General features: G+C 44.9%; 1 protein-coding gene across 1 annotated transcript in view; it reads right to left on the reverse strand.

Moving 5' to 3' along the window:
- Positions 1 to 15,145, reverse strand: part of LOC124690424 — a 21,565-nt gene extending 6,420 nt beyond the window's left edge. Inside the window, exon 1 of the mRNA XM_047223811.1 lies at positions 14,772 to 15,145. Coding sequence (XP_047079767.1) covers positions 14,772 to 15,145 — 374 coding nt within the window. The remainder of the gene's footprint in view (positions 1 to 14,771) is intronic.
- Between the last annotated feature and the right edge of the window lie 3,495 nt (positions 15,146 to 18,640).

Raw genomic sequence — 18,640 nt, forward strand, 5'->3', positions numbered from 1 at the left:
GAAAACCTTCCCGGAGGCCGCCCATCCATCGCCGAAGCCAGATCGCAGGGGACAGGATCTCGTGATCGGCACGCCGCGCGGACGGGGGGGTGCCCCCGGAGGCTTCTCCATCGACACCACCGCCATCTTCATCAGCGGCCTGTCTCTCCATGAGGAGGGAGTAGTTCTCCATCGTAGGCTTCGGGGCATACCGGTAGCTATGTGGTTCATCTCTCTCCTATGTACTTCAATACAATAATCTCATGAGCTGCCTTACATGATTGAGATTCATATGATGATGCTTGTAATCTAGATGTCATTATGCTAGTCAAGTGGGTTTTACTTATGTGATCTCCGGAGACTCCTTGTCCCACGTGTGTAAAGGTGACGAGTGTGTGCACCGTGTGGGTCTCTTAGGCTATATTTCACAGAATACTTATTCATCTGTTATGAATGGCATAGTGAAGTGCTTATTTATATCTCTTTATGATTGCAATGTGTTTGTATCACAATTTATCCATGTGCTACTCTAGTGATGTTATTAAAGTAGTTTATTCCTCTGCACGGTGTAATGGTGACGGTGTGTGCATCCGTGCTAGTACTTGACGTAGGCTATGATTGTGATCTCTTGTAGATTATGAAGTTAACTATTGCTATGATGGTATTGATGTGATCTATTCCTCCTTTCGTAGTGTGAAGGTGACAGTGTGCATGCTATGCTAGTACTTGGTTTAGTTGTGTTGATACTTTCATGCACTCTAAGGTTATTTCGATATGAACATTGAATATTGTGGACATGGAGGAGAAAATTTTCTTTGATGATACTTTACCTCCTATATATGATGATTATAATGATAGTAGTATTTTGGTGCCACCTACTATGGAGGATAAAGGTTATTATGATTATACCATGCCTGCAATTTATGATGATTACAATGATGAATATGATATTTTCAGTCCACCTACTATTGAGGAGAAAATTAATTATGATTACAATATGCCTCCTATATATGATGATTATGGTGATGAGAATAATAATGAAGGCTATCTTATTGAATTTGCTCCCACTACAATTAATAGTAATGATTATGCTTATGTGGAGAGTAATAATTTTATGCATGTAGCTCATGATAAGAATGTTTCATGTGATAGTTATATTGTTGAGTTTGTTCATGATGCTACTGAAAGTTATTGTGAGAGAGGGAAACATGGCTATATGCATCTTAATAATATTAAGTTTCCCCTCTTTATGCTGAAAATTTTGAAGTTACTCTTGTTTTATCTTGCTATGCTTGTCACTTTGTTCTTCATGAATTTATTTGTGTACAAGATTCCTATGCATAGGAAGCGGGTTAGACTTAAATTTGTTTCATACTTGCTTTTTGATGCTCTCTTTGCTTCAACTCTCATCCTTATGTGAGCATCACTAAAATTACTGAGCCCATCTTAATGGCTATAAAGAAAGCACTTATTGGGAGATAACCCATGTTTTTATTTTACTACTGTTTTGTTGTGTCTTGGAAGTTGTTACTACTGTAGCAACCTCTCCTTATATTTATTTTATTGCATTTTTGTGCCAAGTAAAGTCTCTAACAGAAAGTTGATACTAGATTTGGATTTCTGCGCAGAAACAGATTTTTAGCTGTCACAAATTTGAGTAGATCTCTCTGTAGGAGAACCTAAAACTTCTGCAAAAAATCATGCGTGTTCCTCAGATATGTACGCAACTATCATTAGTTTTGAGTTTTCTGATCTGAGCAAAAGTGACTCGAAAAAATTCGTCTTTACGGACTGTTCTGTTTTGACAGATTCTGCCTTTTATTTCGCATTGCCTCTTTTACTGTGTTGAGTGGATTTCTTTGTTACATTAACTTTCAGTAACCTTGGGTAATGTCCGGAAGTGTTAAGAATGATTGTGTCCTTGCTAAACATGTGAATTTTTGATTATGCACTAACCCTCTAATGAAGTTTATGAGAAGTTTGGTGTGGCGGAAGTTTTCAAGGGTCAAGAGAGAAGGGTGATATAATGTGATCAAGAAGAGTGAAGAGCCTAAGCTTGGGGATGCCCCCGTGGTTCATCCCTGCATATTTCAAGAAGACTCAAGCGTCTAAGCTTGGGGATGCCCAAGGCATCCCCTTCTTCATCAACAACTTATCAGGTCATCTCTAGTGAAACTATATTTTTATTCCATCACATCTTATGTACTTTACTTGGAGCGTCTGTGTGCTTTTATTTTCGTTTTGTTATCTTAGTTCTCTGAATAAATTGGATCATACCTTGTTTGGGAGAGAGACACGCTCCGCTTTTTCATATGAACACTGGTGTTCTTAGTTCTACTTTTAATGTTCATGGAGGAGTTGAAAACCGCTTTGTTCATTGCTATTTGGATGGAAACAGAAAATGCTTCATGTGGGAAATGGTATATGTCCTGAATAACTTGATACTTGGCAATTGTTTTGAGCTCTCATAGATCATGTTTAAGCTCTTGCATCATGTAGTTTAAACCTATAAGTGGAGAACTACCGTAGAGCTTGTTGAAATTTGGATTGCATGATTGATCTCTCTAAAGTCTAGATATTTTCTGGTAAAAGTGTTTGAGCAACAAGGAGACAGTGTAGAGTCTTATAATGCTTGCAATATGTTCTTATGTAAGTTTTGCTGTACCGGTTCATACTTGTGTTGCTTCAAACAACCTTGCTAGCCAAAGCCTTGTACCGAGAGGAAATGCTTCTCGTGCATCCAAAAACCTTGAGCCAAAACTCATGCCATTTGTGTCCACCATAACTACCTACTATGTGGTATTTCTCTGCCATTCCAAAGTAAATTGCTTGTGTGCTACCTTTAAAATTTCATTCCTTGTCTTTGCAATACATAGCTCATGGGAAAATAGCTTAAAAATTATTGTGGTATTGAATATGTCGCTTATGTATCTTATTTCTTATAAGTTGCTTGTTGAGCGGTAACCATGTTTCTGGGGACGCCATCAACTTTTTTACACCTTTGTTGAATATCATGTGAGTTGCTATGCATGTTCGTCTTGTCTGAAGTAAGGGTGATTTATCATGATTAAATGGTTCGAGTATGCATATTGTTAGAGAAGAACATTGGGCCGCCAACCAAAGCCATGTATCATGGTGGAAGTTCCAGTTTGGACATTAAACCTCAATCTCTTATGAGAATATTATCTGTTGTTGAATGCTTAAGCATTAAAGAGGAGTCCATTATCTGTTTTCTATGTTGTCCCAGTATGGATGTCCTCAAGTTGATATCTATCAAAACTGAGAAATCAAATGCGATCTATCTCCTTGGACCTTTGTACAGGCGGCATAGAGGTACCCCTTTGTGACACTTGGTTGAAACATATGTAATGCAATGATAATCCATGGAAATTCGAGCTAATTAGGACAAGGTGCGAGCACTATTGGTATTCGATGCATGAGGCTTGCAACTTATAAGAGGTCTTATGCATAACACATATGAATTATTACTACCGTTGACAAAATTGTTTCCATGTTTTCAAAATAAAAAGCTCTAGCACATGAGTAATCCATGCTTCCCTCTGCGAAGGGCCTTTCTTTTACTTTATGTTGAGTCAGTTTACATACTTCTTTCTATCTTAGAAGCAAACACTTGTGTCAACTGTGTGCATTGATTCTTACATGTTTACTTATTGCACTTGTTATATTACTTTGTGTTGATAAATATCCATGAGATCTGCATGTTGAAGTTGAAAGCAATTGCTTAAACTTAAATCTTCCTTTGTGTTGCTTCAAACCTCTTATTAAGAATTTATTGCTTTATGAGTTAACTCTTATGCAAGACTTTTTGATGCTTGTCTTGAAAGTACTATTCATGAAAAGTTTTGCTATATGTTATCTATTTGTTAGCAAACTATAGATCATTGCCTTGAGTCACTTCATTCATCTCATATGCTTTACAATAGTATGATTAAGATTATGTTGGTAGCATGTCACTTCAGAAATTATTCTTTTTATCGTTTACCTGCTCGAGGGAGAGTAGGAACTAAGCTTGGGGATGCTTGATACGTCTCCAACGTATCTATAATTTCTGATGTTCCATGCTAGTTTTATGACAATACCTACATGTTTTGTTCACACTTTATATCATTTTTATGCATTTTCTGGGACTAACCTATTAACAAGATGCCGAAGTGCCAGTTCCTGTTTTCTGCTGTTTTTGGTTTCAGAAATCTTACACAGGAAATATTCTCGGAATTGGACGAAACAAAATCCGAACTTCCTATTTTTCTCGGAGGGTTCCAGAACACCGAAGGAGAGACAGAGTGGGCCCACGAGGTGGCCACACCACGTGGCAGCGCGGCCAAGAGGGGGCGCGCCCCCTAGGGTGTGGGCCCCTCGGGACTCCACCGACATCGCCCCTCCGCCTATATATTCTCTCCGTCGCGAAAACCCTAAATAATCCAGTCATATTCCACGAAGAGTTCCGTAGCCGCCGCCATCGCGAAGACAAGTTTCGGGGGACAGAAGTCTCTGTTCCGGCACTCCGCCGGGACGGGGAATTGCCCCCGGAGTCATCTCCATCGACACCACCGCCATCTTCATCGCCATTGCTGTCTCCCATGATGAGGAGGGAGTAGTTCTCCCCCGAGGCTGAGGGCTCTACCGGTAGCTATGTGGTTCATCTCTCTCTCCCATGGTGTGATCTTTATGTGATCATGAGCTTTGTATCACTATTAATCTATGTGCTACTCTAGTGATGTTATTAAAGTAGTCTATTCCTCCTCCATGATGTAATGTTGACAGTGTGTGCATCATGTAGTACTTGGCGTAGGTTATGATTGTAATCTCTTGTAGATTATGAAGTTAACTATTACTATGATAGTATTGATGCGATCTATTCCCCCTTCCATAGCTATTCTTGACAGTGTGTATGCTATGTTAGTACTCGGTCTAAATTGCAACGGTCTATTATGCACTCTAGAGGTTACTCTAATATGAACTCCGGATGTTGTGGAGCTTGTTTACTCCGGCTTGAGGTGTGCTTTTGTAGCCCTACACAATGAATGGTGTTTGTTATCCAACAAGAGAGTGTAGAAAGTAGCATTTATTTATTCAGTTATGTGATCAATGTTGAGAGTGTCCACTAGTGAAAGTATGATCCCTAGGCCTTGTTTCTAAGCATTGAAACACCGTTTCCAACAAGTTCCGTTACATGTTTGCTTGCTGCCATCTTTATTTCAGATTGCAATTACTACTTACAATCATCCATTATACTTGTATTTCACTATCTCTTCGCCGAACTAGTGCACCTATACATCTGACAAGTGTATTAGGTGTGTTGGGGACACAAGAGACTTCTTGTATCGTAATTGCAAGGTTGCTTGAGAGGGATATCTTTGACCTTTACCTCCCTGAGTTCGATAAACCTTGGGTGATTCACTTAAGGGAAACTTGCTGCTGTTCTACAAACCTCTGCTCTTGGAGGCCCAACACTGTCTACAAGAATAGAAGCACACGTAGACATCACTTGCACGCTCAGAGGAACTGCATACTTTTTCTCATTCTCAATAATCATGTTGTGTAAGCACACACAACAGTTCATCACCTCCCACATCTGATCTTTGGACCAGTTATAGCGGGGAACCGGACTACAGAAAATCTCTGCTGGAGGACACCAAATGCACGCTCGACGTCCTTTCGGCAACCTTCTTGTTCCTTGAAAAACTCCACCTCCTTCGGGAGGACGGGGCTTGAGATAGTCTTCACAAATGTTGCCCACTTTGGATAGATACCGTCCGCAAGATAGTATCTCGTTGTTGTAGTGCCGACCATTTATCACAAAGTCAACCGGGGGAGCATGACCCTCAACAAAATTGGAGAAGATCGGCGAGCACTGCAAGACGTTGATGTCGTTGTTGGATCCCAACATAACAAAGAAGGAGTGCCAAATCCAGAGATCATGGGTAGCCACTGCCTCAAGTATCACAAAGGCAACCTTTTGTTAATGCTTCCAAGCATCCCCGAAATCCTCGAGCTTCATTGAAAGCGAGGATTCGGGGCAGTGTCTTCGATTGTGGGTGATCTCAAGTAGATGTCCCCGAACACTGCTATCACCACCCTGTAGAACCAGTAGAAACAATCAAGAGCGATGGACTCCGCCATCCAAAGATAGTCATCGGCAGAATCACCAACAGCTCCATATGCCAGCATCCGCATAGCCACCGTTTACTTTTGGAGGGCGGAAAACCCTGCCATGCCGGTGCAATCCAACTTGCATCTGAAGTAGCAGTCGTAGTCTCGAAGGGCATACACAATTTTCAGGAAGAGCTTCTAGCTCATCCTGAAACGACGCCTAAAAACAACCTCACCGTGCAATGGACTGTCGGCAAAGTAGTTGACGTAGAGCATGCAGTAGCCCTCCATTCGCTGCCTCGGCTTGCACTTCCAGGTGACCCGGTGCCGACCCACCACGGTGACCAATGGCCTTCTCCGTGTACAAGACGGACAACCAAGCTAGGATCAACATGTGCTCCTCGTCTTGGGCAGCGTCTGCCATTTCTTCTTCAAAAAGCTCGGCGAACATATGCTCCTCCTCATTGTTCGAGTCCATGTCCGCCCAGGAAAATGGACGAACACCTGCCGGGCGTGGTCGATGCAAGGCGCGATGCGAGGAGTTGCCCCACGGTGGAATATAGGCAGACGAAACGAGGGACAGCGGAATATAGGCTGGTGGGAGGAGGGACGGCGGAGTGCAGGCAACCAGCCGGCGGATTGGCGAGGGGTGGTGCCGGCGGTGAGAGAGCTGCGAGAGGGGAGGGGGATTTGCGATGAGAAAGTGGTGGGGTTCACGTGTTCTCTCGCTGACAGAGCGAGCCCTTTCCCATTTTTCTCTCGTTCGGAGACCCCGACCGCACCCCGGGGGGCCGGGGATGGCATGGGCTCGCCGGATGGATTAAGGGCCTATTCCGGGGGAAAACGAGGAACATGGGGCGCGGCTGGGCCGAATAACACCGTCCGGATGAAAAAAAGGACTGCCGGGTCCTCGTCGGGGAGACGGTTGGAGGTGCTCTTATGTTGAGTTTGCCTTGAAGTTTCTGGGACCATTCAATATTCTGGAGAAATTTTTTGGATCGTGTGTTTGTGTAGCAAAATGGCAGCTGATATGTTGGGCACCGCTCATTTCTGAGAAGATTGGATGTTGCCGAACACGCCCAAGGTAAGTAAGAGCCTACCAACTTGAAGAGCCGTCGCAGCGCTCCCATGGCCCCGGAAGGCGACACGGATGATGGAAGGCAAGTAAGGGCATCTCCAGTGGGTTGATCCAAATTGGCGACCCAAACGGTTCGTTTTTGTCCGTTTGGGTCGACACGTGAAGGTAGCAGCGGAGGAGGCGGAGCGGGTGATACGTCTCCGACGTATCGATAATTTCTTATGTTCCATGCCACATTATTGATGATATCTACATGTTTTATGCACATTATATGTCATATTTATGCGTTTTCCGGAACTAACCTATTGACGAGATGCCGAAGGGCCAGTTCTCGTTTTCTCGTCGTTTTTGGTTCCGGAAATCCTAGTAAGGAAATATTCTCAGAATCGGACGAAATCAAGACCCAAGCATCCTATTTTGCCCGGAAGCATCCGTAACACCCGAGAACCGCCGAGAGGGGGCACGGGCCCACGGGACCATAGGCCGGCGCGGCCTGGGTGTGGCCGGCGCCACCCTATGGTGCCGCCGCCTCTTCGACCCTCTGACGCCGCCTCTTCGCCTATAAGAAGCCCCCAGACCTAAAACCACGATACGGAAAAGCCACGGTACGAGAAACCTTCCAGAGCCGCCGCCATCGCGAAGCCAAGATCTGGGGGACAGAGTCTCTGTTCCGCACGCCGCCGGGACGGGGAAGTGCCCCGGAAGGCTCCTCCATCGACACCACCGCCATCTTCATCACCGCTGCTCGTCTCCCATGAGGAGGGAGTAGTTCTCCATCGAGGCTCGGGCTGTACCGGTAGCTATGTGGTTAATCTCTCTCCTATGTACTTCAATACAATAATCTCATGAGCTGCCTTACATGATTGAGATTCATATGATGATGCTTGTAATCTAGATGTCATTGTGCTAGTCAAGTGAATTTTACTTATGTGATCTCCGGAGACTCCTTGTCCCACGTGTGTAAAGGTGACGAGTGTGTGCACCGTGTGGGTCTCTTAGGCTATATTTCACGTAATACTTATTCACCGTTATGAATGGCGTAGTGAAGTGCTTATTTATATCTCTTTATGATTGCAATGTGTTTTGTATCACAATTTATCTATGTGTTACTCTAGTGATGTTATTAAAGTAGTTTATTCCTCCCGCACGGTGTAATGGTGACGAGTGTGTGCATCCGTGTTAGTACTTGGCGTATGCTATGATCATGATCTCTTGTAGATTGTGAAGTTAACTATTGCTATGATAGTATTGATGTGATCTATTCCTCCTACATAGTGTGAAGGTGACAGTGTGCATGTCTGTGTTAGTACTTGGTTTAGTCGTGTCGATCTTTCATGCACTCTAAGGTTATTTAAATATGAACATTGAATTGTGGAGCTTGTTAACTCCGGCATTGAGGGTTCGTGTAATCCTACGCAATGTGTTCATCATCCAACAAAAGAGTGTAGAGTATGCATTTATCTATTCTCGTTATGTGATCAAAGTTGAGAGTGTCCACTAGTGAAAGTCTATTCCCTAGGCCTTGTTCCTAAATATCGCTATCGCTGCTTGTTTACTCGTTTTATCGCGTTACTATCGCTACCATATTACCACCATCAACTACACGCCAGCAAGCTATTTTCCGGCGCTCGTTACTACTGCTCATATTCATTCATACCACTTGTATTTCACTATCTCTTCGCCGAACTAGTGCACCTATTAGGTGTGTTGGGGACACAAGAGACTTCTTGCTTTGTGGTTGCAGTGGTTGCATGAGAGGGATATCTTTGACCTCTTCCTCCCCGAGATCGATAAACCTTGGGTGATCCACTTAAGGGAAACTTGCTGCCGTTCTAGAAACCTCTCGCTCTTGGAGGCCCAACACTGTCTACAAGAATAGAAGCTCCCGTAGACATCAAGCACTTTTCCGGCGCCGTTGTCGGGAGGAAAGTTAAAAGGTACTCACACTCCGGATCTCGGCTACTAAGCTATTTTTGCCGTTGTAAGTACTCGAAGCTATTTCCTTTAGATCCTGCAATTGCATCTTTTTGTTTCTTGTTTACACTAGTAAGGCATAATGGAAAACATCTGTGAGCTTTTTATACTATTTCCTGAGTCAAGACATGAATGGTTTAATGCGAAAATTAAAAAACCTATGGAATCTTATTTGCATGCTAGTAGCAATGATATTAGTATGAACGCTTTGAACACCATTGTTGCTAATGATATAGAAAATTCTAAGCTTGGGGAGGTCGGTTTTGATGAGAATGATCTCTTTAGCCCTCCGGGTATTGAGGAAAAAGTTTATGTTGATTATGATATGCCTCCTATTTATGATGATTATAAAGATAATAGTCTTTTAGTACCGCCTGTTATGGAGGATAAATTTGATTATGATTACAATATGCCTCCTATATTTGATGATGAGAATAATAATGATAGCTACTTTGTTGAATTTGCTCCCACTACAACTAATAAAATTGATTATGCCTATGTGGAGAGTAATAATTTTATGCATGAGACTCATGATAAGAATGCTTTATGTGATACTTATATTGTTGAGTTTGTTCATGATGCTACTGAAAGTTATTATGAGAGAGGAAAATATGGTTGTAGAAGTTTTCATGTTACTAAAACACCTCTCTATATGCTGAATTTTTTTAAGTTATACTTGTTTTATCTTTCTATGCTTGTTGCAGCATGCTTCATGAATTTGTTTATTTACAAGATTCCTTTTCATAGGAAGCATGTTAGGCTTAAATTTGTTTTGAATTTGCTTCTTGATGCTCTCTTTTGCTTCAAATACTATTTCTTGCGAGTGCATCATTAAAACTGCTGAGCCCGTCTTAATGGCTATAAAGAAAGAACTTCTTGGGAGATAACCCATGTGTTTATTTTGCTACAGTACCTACATTTTATATTTGTGTCTTGGAAGTTGTTTACTACTGTAGCAACCTCTCCTTATCTTAGTTTTGTGCATTGTTGTGCCAAGTAAAGTCTTTGATAGTAAGGTTCATACTAGATTTGGATTACTGCGCAGTAATAGATTTCTTTGCTGTCACGAATTTCGACCTGCCTCTCTGTAGGTAGCTCAGAAAAATATGCCAATTTACGTGCGTGATCCTCAGATATGTACGCAACTTTCATTCAATTTGAGCATTTTCATCTGAGCAAGTCTGGTGCCTCGATAAAATCCATCTTTACGGACTGTTCTGTTTTGACAGATTCTGCCTTTTATTTCACATTGCCTCTTTTGCTATGGTGGATGAATTTCTTTGTTCCATTAATGTCCAGTAGCTTTATGCAATGTCCGAAGTGTTAAGAATGATTGTGTCACCTCTGAACATGTTAATTTTTATTGTGCACTAACCCTCTAATGAGTTTGTTTCGAGTTTGGTGTGGAGGAAGTTTTCAAGGGTCAAGAGAGGAGGATGATATACTATGATCAAGAAGAGTGAAGAGTCTAAGCTTGGGGATGCCCCCGTGGTTCATCCCTGCATATTTCAAGAAGACTCAAGCATCTAAGCTTGGGGATGCCCAAGGCATCCCCTTCTTCATCGACAAATTATCGAGTTCCTTCTCTTGAAACTATATTTTTATTTGGCCACATCTTATGTACTTTACTTGGAGCGTCTGTGTGCTTTTGTTTTTGTTTTTGTTTGAATAAATGCTTGTGTGGGAGAGAGACACGCTCCGCTGGTTCATGTGAACACATGTGTTCTTAGCTTTTATTTTTCATGGCGAAGGTTGAAACTGCTTCGTTAAATGTTATATGGTTGGAAACGGGAAATGCTACATGTGGTAATTGGTAGAATGTCTTGAATAATTTGATACTTGGCAATTTTTGTGCTCATGTTTAAGCTCTTGCATCATATACTTTGCACCCATTAATGAAGAAACACCTAGAGCTTGCTAAATTTGGTTTGCATATTTGGTCTCTCTAAAGTCTAGATAATTTCTAGTATTGAGTTTGAACAACAAGGAAGACGGTGTAGAGTCTTATAATGTTTACAATATGTCTTTTATGTGAGTTTTGCTGCACCGTTCATCCTTGTGTTTGTTTCAAATAACCTTGCTAGCCTAAACCTTGTATCGAGAGGGAATACTTCTCATGCATCCAAAATCCTTGAGCCAACCACTATGCCATTTGTGTCCACCATACCTACCTACTACATGGTATTTATCCGCCATTCCAAAGTAAATTGCTTGAGTGCTACCTTTAAATTTCCATCATTCGCCTTTGCAATATATAGCTCATGGGACAAATAGCTTAAAAACTATTGTGGTATTGAATATGTACTTATGCACTTTATCTCTTATTAAGTTGCTTGTTGTGCGATAACCATGTTTCGGGGGACGCCATCAACTATTCTTTGTTGAATATCATGTGAGTTGCTATGCATATCCGTCTTGTCTGAAGTAAGAGAGATCTACCACCTTTATGGTTGGAGCATGCATATTGTTAGAGAAGAACATTGGACCGCTAACTAAAGCCATGATTCATGGTGGAAGTTTCAGTTTTGGACATATATCCTCAATCTCATATGAGAATAATAATTGTTGCCACATGCTTATGCATTAAAGAGGAGTCCATTATCTGTTGTCCATGTTGTCCCGTATGGATGTCTAAGTTGAGAATAATCAAAAGCGAGAAATCCAAAATGCGAGCTTTCTCCTTAGACCTTTGTACAAGCGGCATGGAGGTACCCCATTGTGACACTTGGTTAAAACATGTGTATTGCGATGATCCGGTAGTCCAAGCTAATTAGGACAAGGTGCGGGCACTATTAGTATACTATGCATGAGGCTTGCAACTTGTAGGATATAATTTACATAACTCATATGCTTTATTACTACCGTTGACAAAATTGTTTCATGTTTTCAAAATAAAAGCTCTAGCACAAATATAGCAATCGATGCTTTCCTCTGCGAAGGACCTTTCTTTTACTTTTATGTTGAGTCGCTTCACCTATTTCTCTCCACCTCAAGAAGCAAACACTTGTGTGAACTGTGCATTGATTCCTACATACTTGCATATTGCACTTGTTATATTACTCTATGTTGACAATTATCCATGAGATATACATGTTACAAGTTGAAAGCAACCGCTGAAACTTAATCTTCCTTTGTGTTGCTTCAATACCTTTACTTTGATTTATTGCTTTATGAGTTAACTCTTATGCAAGACTTATTGATGCTTGTCTTGAAGTACTATTCATGAAAAGTCTTAGCTTTATGATTCACTTGTTTACTCATGTCATTACCATTGTTTTGATCGCTGCATTCATTACATATGTTTACAAATAGTATGATCAAGGTTATGATGGCATGTCACTCCGTAAATTATCTTTGTTTATCGTTTACCCGCTCGGGACGAGCGTAAACTAAGCTTGGGGATGCTGATACGTCTCCGACGTATCGATAATTTCTTATGTTCCATGCCACATTATTGATGATATCTACATGTTTTATGCACATTATATGTCATATTTATACGTTTTCCGGAACTAACCTATTGACGAGATGCCGAAGGGCCAGTTCCTGTTTTCTCGCTGTTTTTGGTTCCGAAATCCTAGTAAGGAAATATTCTCGGAATCGGACGAAATCAAGACCCAGCATCCTATTTTGCCCGAAGCATCCGTAACACCCGAGAACCGCCACAGAGGGGGCACAGGCCCACGGGACAATAGGCCGGCGCGGCCTGGGTGTGGCCCGCGCCACCCTATGGTGTCGCCGCCTCTTCGACCCTCTGACGCCGCCTCTTCGCCTATAAGAAGCCCCCGGACCTAAAACCACGATACGGAAAAGCCACGGTACGAGAAACCTTCCAGAGCCGCCGCCATCGCGAAGCCAAGATCTGGGGGACAGGAGTCTCTGTTCCGGCACGCCGCCGGGACGGGGAAGTGCCCCCGGAAGGCTCCTCCATCGACACCACCGCCATCTTCATCACCGCCGCTGTCTCCCATGAGGAGGGAGTAGTTCTCCATCGAGGCTCGGGGCTGTACCGGTAGCTATGTGGTTAATCTCTCTCCTATGTACTTCAATACAATAATCTCATGAGCTGCCTTACATGATTGAGATTCATATGATGATGCTTGTAATCTAGATGTCATTGTGCTAGTCAAGTGAATTTTACTTATGTGATCTCCGGAGACTCCTTGTCCCACGTGTGTAAAGGTGACAAGGGTGTGCACCGTGTGGGTCTCTTAGGCTATATTTCACGAATACTTATTCACTCGTTATGAATGGCGTAGTGAAGTGCTTATTTATATCTCTTTATGATTGCAATGTGTTTTGTATCACAATTTATCTATATGTTACTCTAGTGATGTTATTAAAGTAGTTTATTCCTCCCGCACGGTGTAATGGTGACAAGTGTGTGCATCCGTGTTAGTACTTGGCGTATGCTATGATCATGATCTCTTGTAGATTGTGAAGTTAACTATTGCTATGATAGTATTGATGTGATCTATTCCTCCTACATAGTGTGAAGGTGACAGTGTGCATGCTGTGTTAGTACTTGGTTTAGTCGTGTCGATCTTTCATGCACTCTAAGGTTATTTAAATATGAACATTGAATTGTGGAGCTTGTTAACTCCGGCATTGAGGATTCATGTAATCCTACGCAATGTGTTCATCATCCAACAAAAGAGTGTAGAGTATGCATTTATCTATTCTGTTATGTGATCAAAGTTGAGAGTGTCCACTAGTGAAAGTCTATTCCCTAGGCCTTGTTCCTAAATATCGCTATCGCTGCTTGTTTACTGTTTTACTGCGTTACTACCGCTACCATATTACCACCATCAACTACACGCCAGCAAGCTATTTTCTGGCGCCGTTACTACTCGCTCATATTCATTCATACCACCTCGTATTTCACTATCTCTTCGCCGAACTAGTGCACCTATTAGGTGTGTTGGGGACACAAGAGACTTCTTGCTTTGTGGTTGCGGTGGTTGCATGAGAGGGATATCTTTGACCTCTTCCTCCCCGAGATCGATAAACCTTGGGTGATCCACTTAAGGGAAACTTGCTGCTGTTCTACAAACCTCTGCTCTTGGAGGCCCAACACTGTCTACAAGAATAGAAGCTCCCGTAGATATCAGCGGGCGGCGGTGGAGGAGGAGAGGAAGGCGCACTAGGCTGCCGAGCTCAACACCGCCTTGGCCCGCCGTGAGGATGACTGGCGCCAGGAGGCCCAACGCAGGGAGAACGCCGCTGGGCCGTCCTCAAGCAACCCCACCAAGAAACAACCATATGGGCTGCAGCGCTAGACAAGGACGATGTCAGCGGCGGGGAGGTGTAGACGTGTACGGCCGACGTAGTAGCGGCCGTTTATTTTTAGTTTATGCGAGCCTTTTTTTTTGAAATAAACGATAATATATTGAGCTAGCAAGCCGCCTCATTAAAAACCTTCCAGTCCCCTTAGGTACCCTGGTAAGGAAAAGAGTGCGTCAGAAACTTGCTGCCCTTGAATCAAAATTTGTTTACATCATTTAGGAGACTATCTAGGAGAAAACTAGGGGGCTCATCGACCCAATTACAAGAAGTTTTACTATGGAAACTCTCCCTAGCTAGTTCGTGAGCCACTTTATTGGCTTCTCTTTGACAATGCTTGAACTTGACACATCCAATAAGTGACACCAAATCAACACAGTCTGCAAAGACAGCCGAGACCTCGCCCCACCATGCTTCATCCCCCCGGCAAGCTTCAACAACATCAGTTGAGTCTGATTCCATTAGCACATTGTTATAACCAAGCCGGTTAGCCAGCGCTAAACCCTCCCTCATTGCCAGAGCTTCAGTCATAGAAGCAGATGCAACAGTTGGCATATATATAGTAGATGCAGCAACAAAGTTTCCAAAAGTATCTCTTAGCACCGCAGCCACTGATCCCGCATATTCTTCCAGATAGAAGGAACCATCTACATTTACCTTAATTTGTCTTGGAGCTGGTCTCTCCCATGGTGATTTAGGCCCAGTGGATTTCGCCATTGCTTTTGCTGTATTCGCAGTTATAGATAAAATCGACATTTTGCACCGATACATTGGAGGAACTGGTTCATTATGTGTGCGTCGACGGCGTATCAACCAAAGGTACCAACAAGCAACGGCTATAGTTTCTGTTTTCCCGAATGTAAAACCTGCAAGGTTTTTGTCTGGTTCCCGTAGCAACTTCTCCAATATAACTGAACCTGAGAGCTCGGAATCAGTAGCCGATCCAATAATTATATCAAGGCCCAGATTTGACCATATTTGCTTGGCAGTATCACAGCCAAATAACAAGTGCTTTATATCCTCTGGTCCATTATTACAGATTGGGCAGCCCCCAATTGTGCCAACATGACGATTTGCTAGAATAGATTTCAGCGGCAAGATCCCATGCAAGGCCCTCCACAAGATTTTTTTTTATCTTGCTTTGCACTTTCAATCGCCACACAGCCTTCCATACTGGATTAAGGACTGATCCGCCAGGGAGGCAGAGCTGACCAGCGGAAGGTCCAAATGTATGCCTCCATTGTGTGTGATAACCCGATCGTACAGTATATCGTCCATGTCTGGTGAACGCCCAGGCAACAAAATCTTCAAAGCCTTGATTATTTAATGGGATTTGGAGGATCCGATTCACATCAGTTGCAATAAACAGGCTTCTTAGAAGATCTTCATCCCAATATCCAGTGAGGGGGTTTATCAATTCATGTACCTTTGTATATACCCCCGCTCCTCTTGGCGTTATAATCCGCCTATTCGGGCTTGAAGGGATCCAGGGATCTGAGTAAATATGAATACTCTCACCGTTTCCAACTCTCCAAATGTAACCTCTTTTAAAGGTTGATAATCCAGCTACAATACTTTGCCAGGTGAAAGATGATCCAGCTTTAGGCCCTGCTTTCAAGATATCCCCATGGGGGTAGTATTTAGCACTTAGAATAGTCGCACAGAATGAATTTTGATCAGTGACCAGCCTCCATACTTGTTTTGCAAGCATAGCCAAATTGAAGGAGTTGAAATCTCTAAAGCCCAAGCCTCCCTCACATTTTGGGTAACACAATTTCCACCACGCCATCGAGTGCATCTTATTACTGTTTTCATCAAGTTTATGCGAGCCTTTTTGTATAACTGGATGTCGGTTTCTAATGAAAAATTAACTAGCATTATGTGACACTTACAGACCGGACCAACAACCGATGGCCGAACACAAGCGTTATCCGCACAACATCTGCGTCGATGCATTCATTCCCCAAATTTGGTGAACGGATGGGTCGGGCGGACAGATCAGTCCGTTTGCGTTGCCTCGCTGGAGCATGTGCGGCCTGTCCACCCGTTCGCACGGACCGAATCGGACACGCCAAAACCCGATGGGTCAGCCAGCTAGAAATGTCCCAAAGCCATCTCCAACGCGGCGACCCATCCCGTGCCCGCGCGTCCGGATGTGTCGCGCCGGACAAAAACGCGGCCCAACGCCGTGACGCATCCCAAAAGCGGATGATCGCGGTGTCCGGGACGATCCAAACCCGGCCCAAATCTAGGCCAGGTTTGCGTGGTCGTGGATGGCGCGCGACATCCTCCCACGTCCGCCTGGTCGCCTCCCAGGCCCACCTGTCGGCGCTCGAGTCCTATTAAATTTGGACTGGGAGGCGGATTGTCCCTATCTAGTCCCCACTCCCACTCCACTCCCCACGCACGCTCGCTCGGTCGAGCTTCCGCGCTGACATGGTCTTGAAGCACGAGTTCGAGTCATCCGCGAACGACCACGAGGCCAACAGCAGCCGGCGAGCCGCGTCGGTGCCTTTCGATATGGGGCCGCCGTCGCCGATCCGCGAGCGGATCTACGTCACCGTCGTGGTGGCGCAGATCTTCTGGGAGGCCGGCGCCCCAATGCCGTGCGATGACGTGCACCTCCCCCACGGTTGGCACCTGAGCCCAGATCGGGTTCCAGTGCCGCCGATCCCGGCCACCGGCCTCGCCCGCTTGGCGGAGATCCAGTGGCGGCGCACGCAGCTGCCGGCAGACCTCCGGGAGGACCCCGCCTACAGCGACAACAATCCCTACTAGGACTTGTTGTTCGAGGTGGGCACGATGTGCACTGGCGCACATGCGTCACCTCGACGACGGCGAGGCCTCCCGTGTAGCCGCGCACGCCGGCGAGGAGGGCAGGCCGCCGCCCTGGCGGCCTCTACATCAACGAGCCCGCGGCTGCTGCGCCGTGGGCCACGCTAGCACCATAGGCCCAACCCGAGGAGGACGATGACCCCGAGCTGCGCGCCGCGCTCGCGGCATCCCGCGAGGTCAACGACCTCGAGGAGCTGGCCAAATGGCCGCACCTCGTAGAGGAGTTGCGCGCTTCCACGCTCGAGGAGGAGGCCAAGAAGGCCAAGGAGGACACCAACGCGTGGGCATTCCTCGACATGGCACGCCAGTAGGAGGAGATCACACGCCAGGCCGCACACCGGGAGGAGGAGCGCCTACTCTGCCTCAAGCACGTGGCGGAGCTTGAGACCGCCGCGGCGAGCGAGCGGCAGAAGGAGGCGGCGCGGCTGGCATGCCTGCGCAGGCCGGCGAGCCCTCCAGACCCGCACTCCGCCTGGGAAAGGACGCAGTGGTCGCCCTGGCCGGAGTCCCCGACACCCTCCGACGTGTCCATACGGAACAACGCGTCTCCACCGGGGGGCGTCGTCCTCATCAACGACGATGACGACGAGTACTAATGGGAGTAGGTGACGCGCCGGTGGCCACCGCGTCCCAAACCCTAGCCTAGTGTTTCCACATTTTTTAGTTAAACCATATAGGGTTTTCTTTTGCGTAAAATTTGCTCAAAATAGGGTTAAGTTTAATGAACTTTAATTTAAATTTACTTGTTTTTTATTTTTGCCTTTTTTCCGGTTTATTTGTTTTGCGCTGTATTCGCGCCTTGGATGCACTGCGCGACCAAACTGACCGTCGGCCATGGCCGCATGTCCGCATGTCCGCATGTCCGCGTAGCCACCAAACGGCTCCAACCGAATGGCCCAACACGACTGATTTGGGTCGACGGCCCTGGAGATGACCTAAGACCGGTGGATCGTCAGTCGCGGTGCGTCCGTAGCTACGGACCGGTGCCTATCCGTGTGAGGTGTCCACCCAGGCTCAGGCCCAGTGGTTGATCCCAAGCTGAAGAAACAACAGCCACGGTAGGTCCTTGTCCTTGTGGGCGCACCGCGCACTGGTTGTTCCGTAGCTACCGTAGTGGTTCCCGTACCCGGAGGCAGGTCGATCAGGTAAATTGCCCACGGTTGTCTCGGTCCCCTCCCCTCCGTCCGATGTTAATGTAGAATCCTGGATCTTGACCGTTCAAAACACTCATTCCAGTACTAACCTCTGTTCAATGCCGAGTACCGTGCGAGTACTCCCTCTGTTTTCTACTAGTTTGGGTTCCGGCTACAACCAAAATTATACTAGTAGTGAAAAGTATCAACAACTATAACAAGTGTGAATGTTGATTTTTTTTTT

Source organism: Lolium rigidum, chromosome 2 (genome assembly GCF_022539505.1).
Source record: "Lolium rigidum isolate FL_2022 chromosome 2, APGP_CSIRO_Lrig_0.1, whole genome shotgun sequence".
Lineage (NCBI taxonomy): Eukaryota > Viridiplantae > Streptophyta > Magnoliopsida > Poales > Poaceae > Lolium > Lolium rigidum.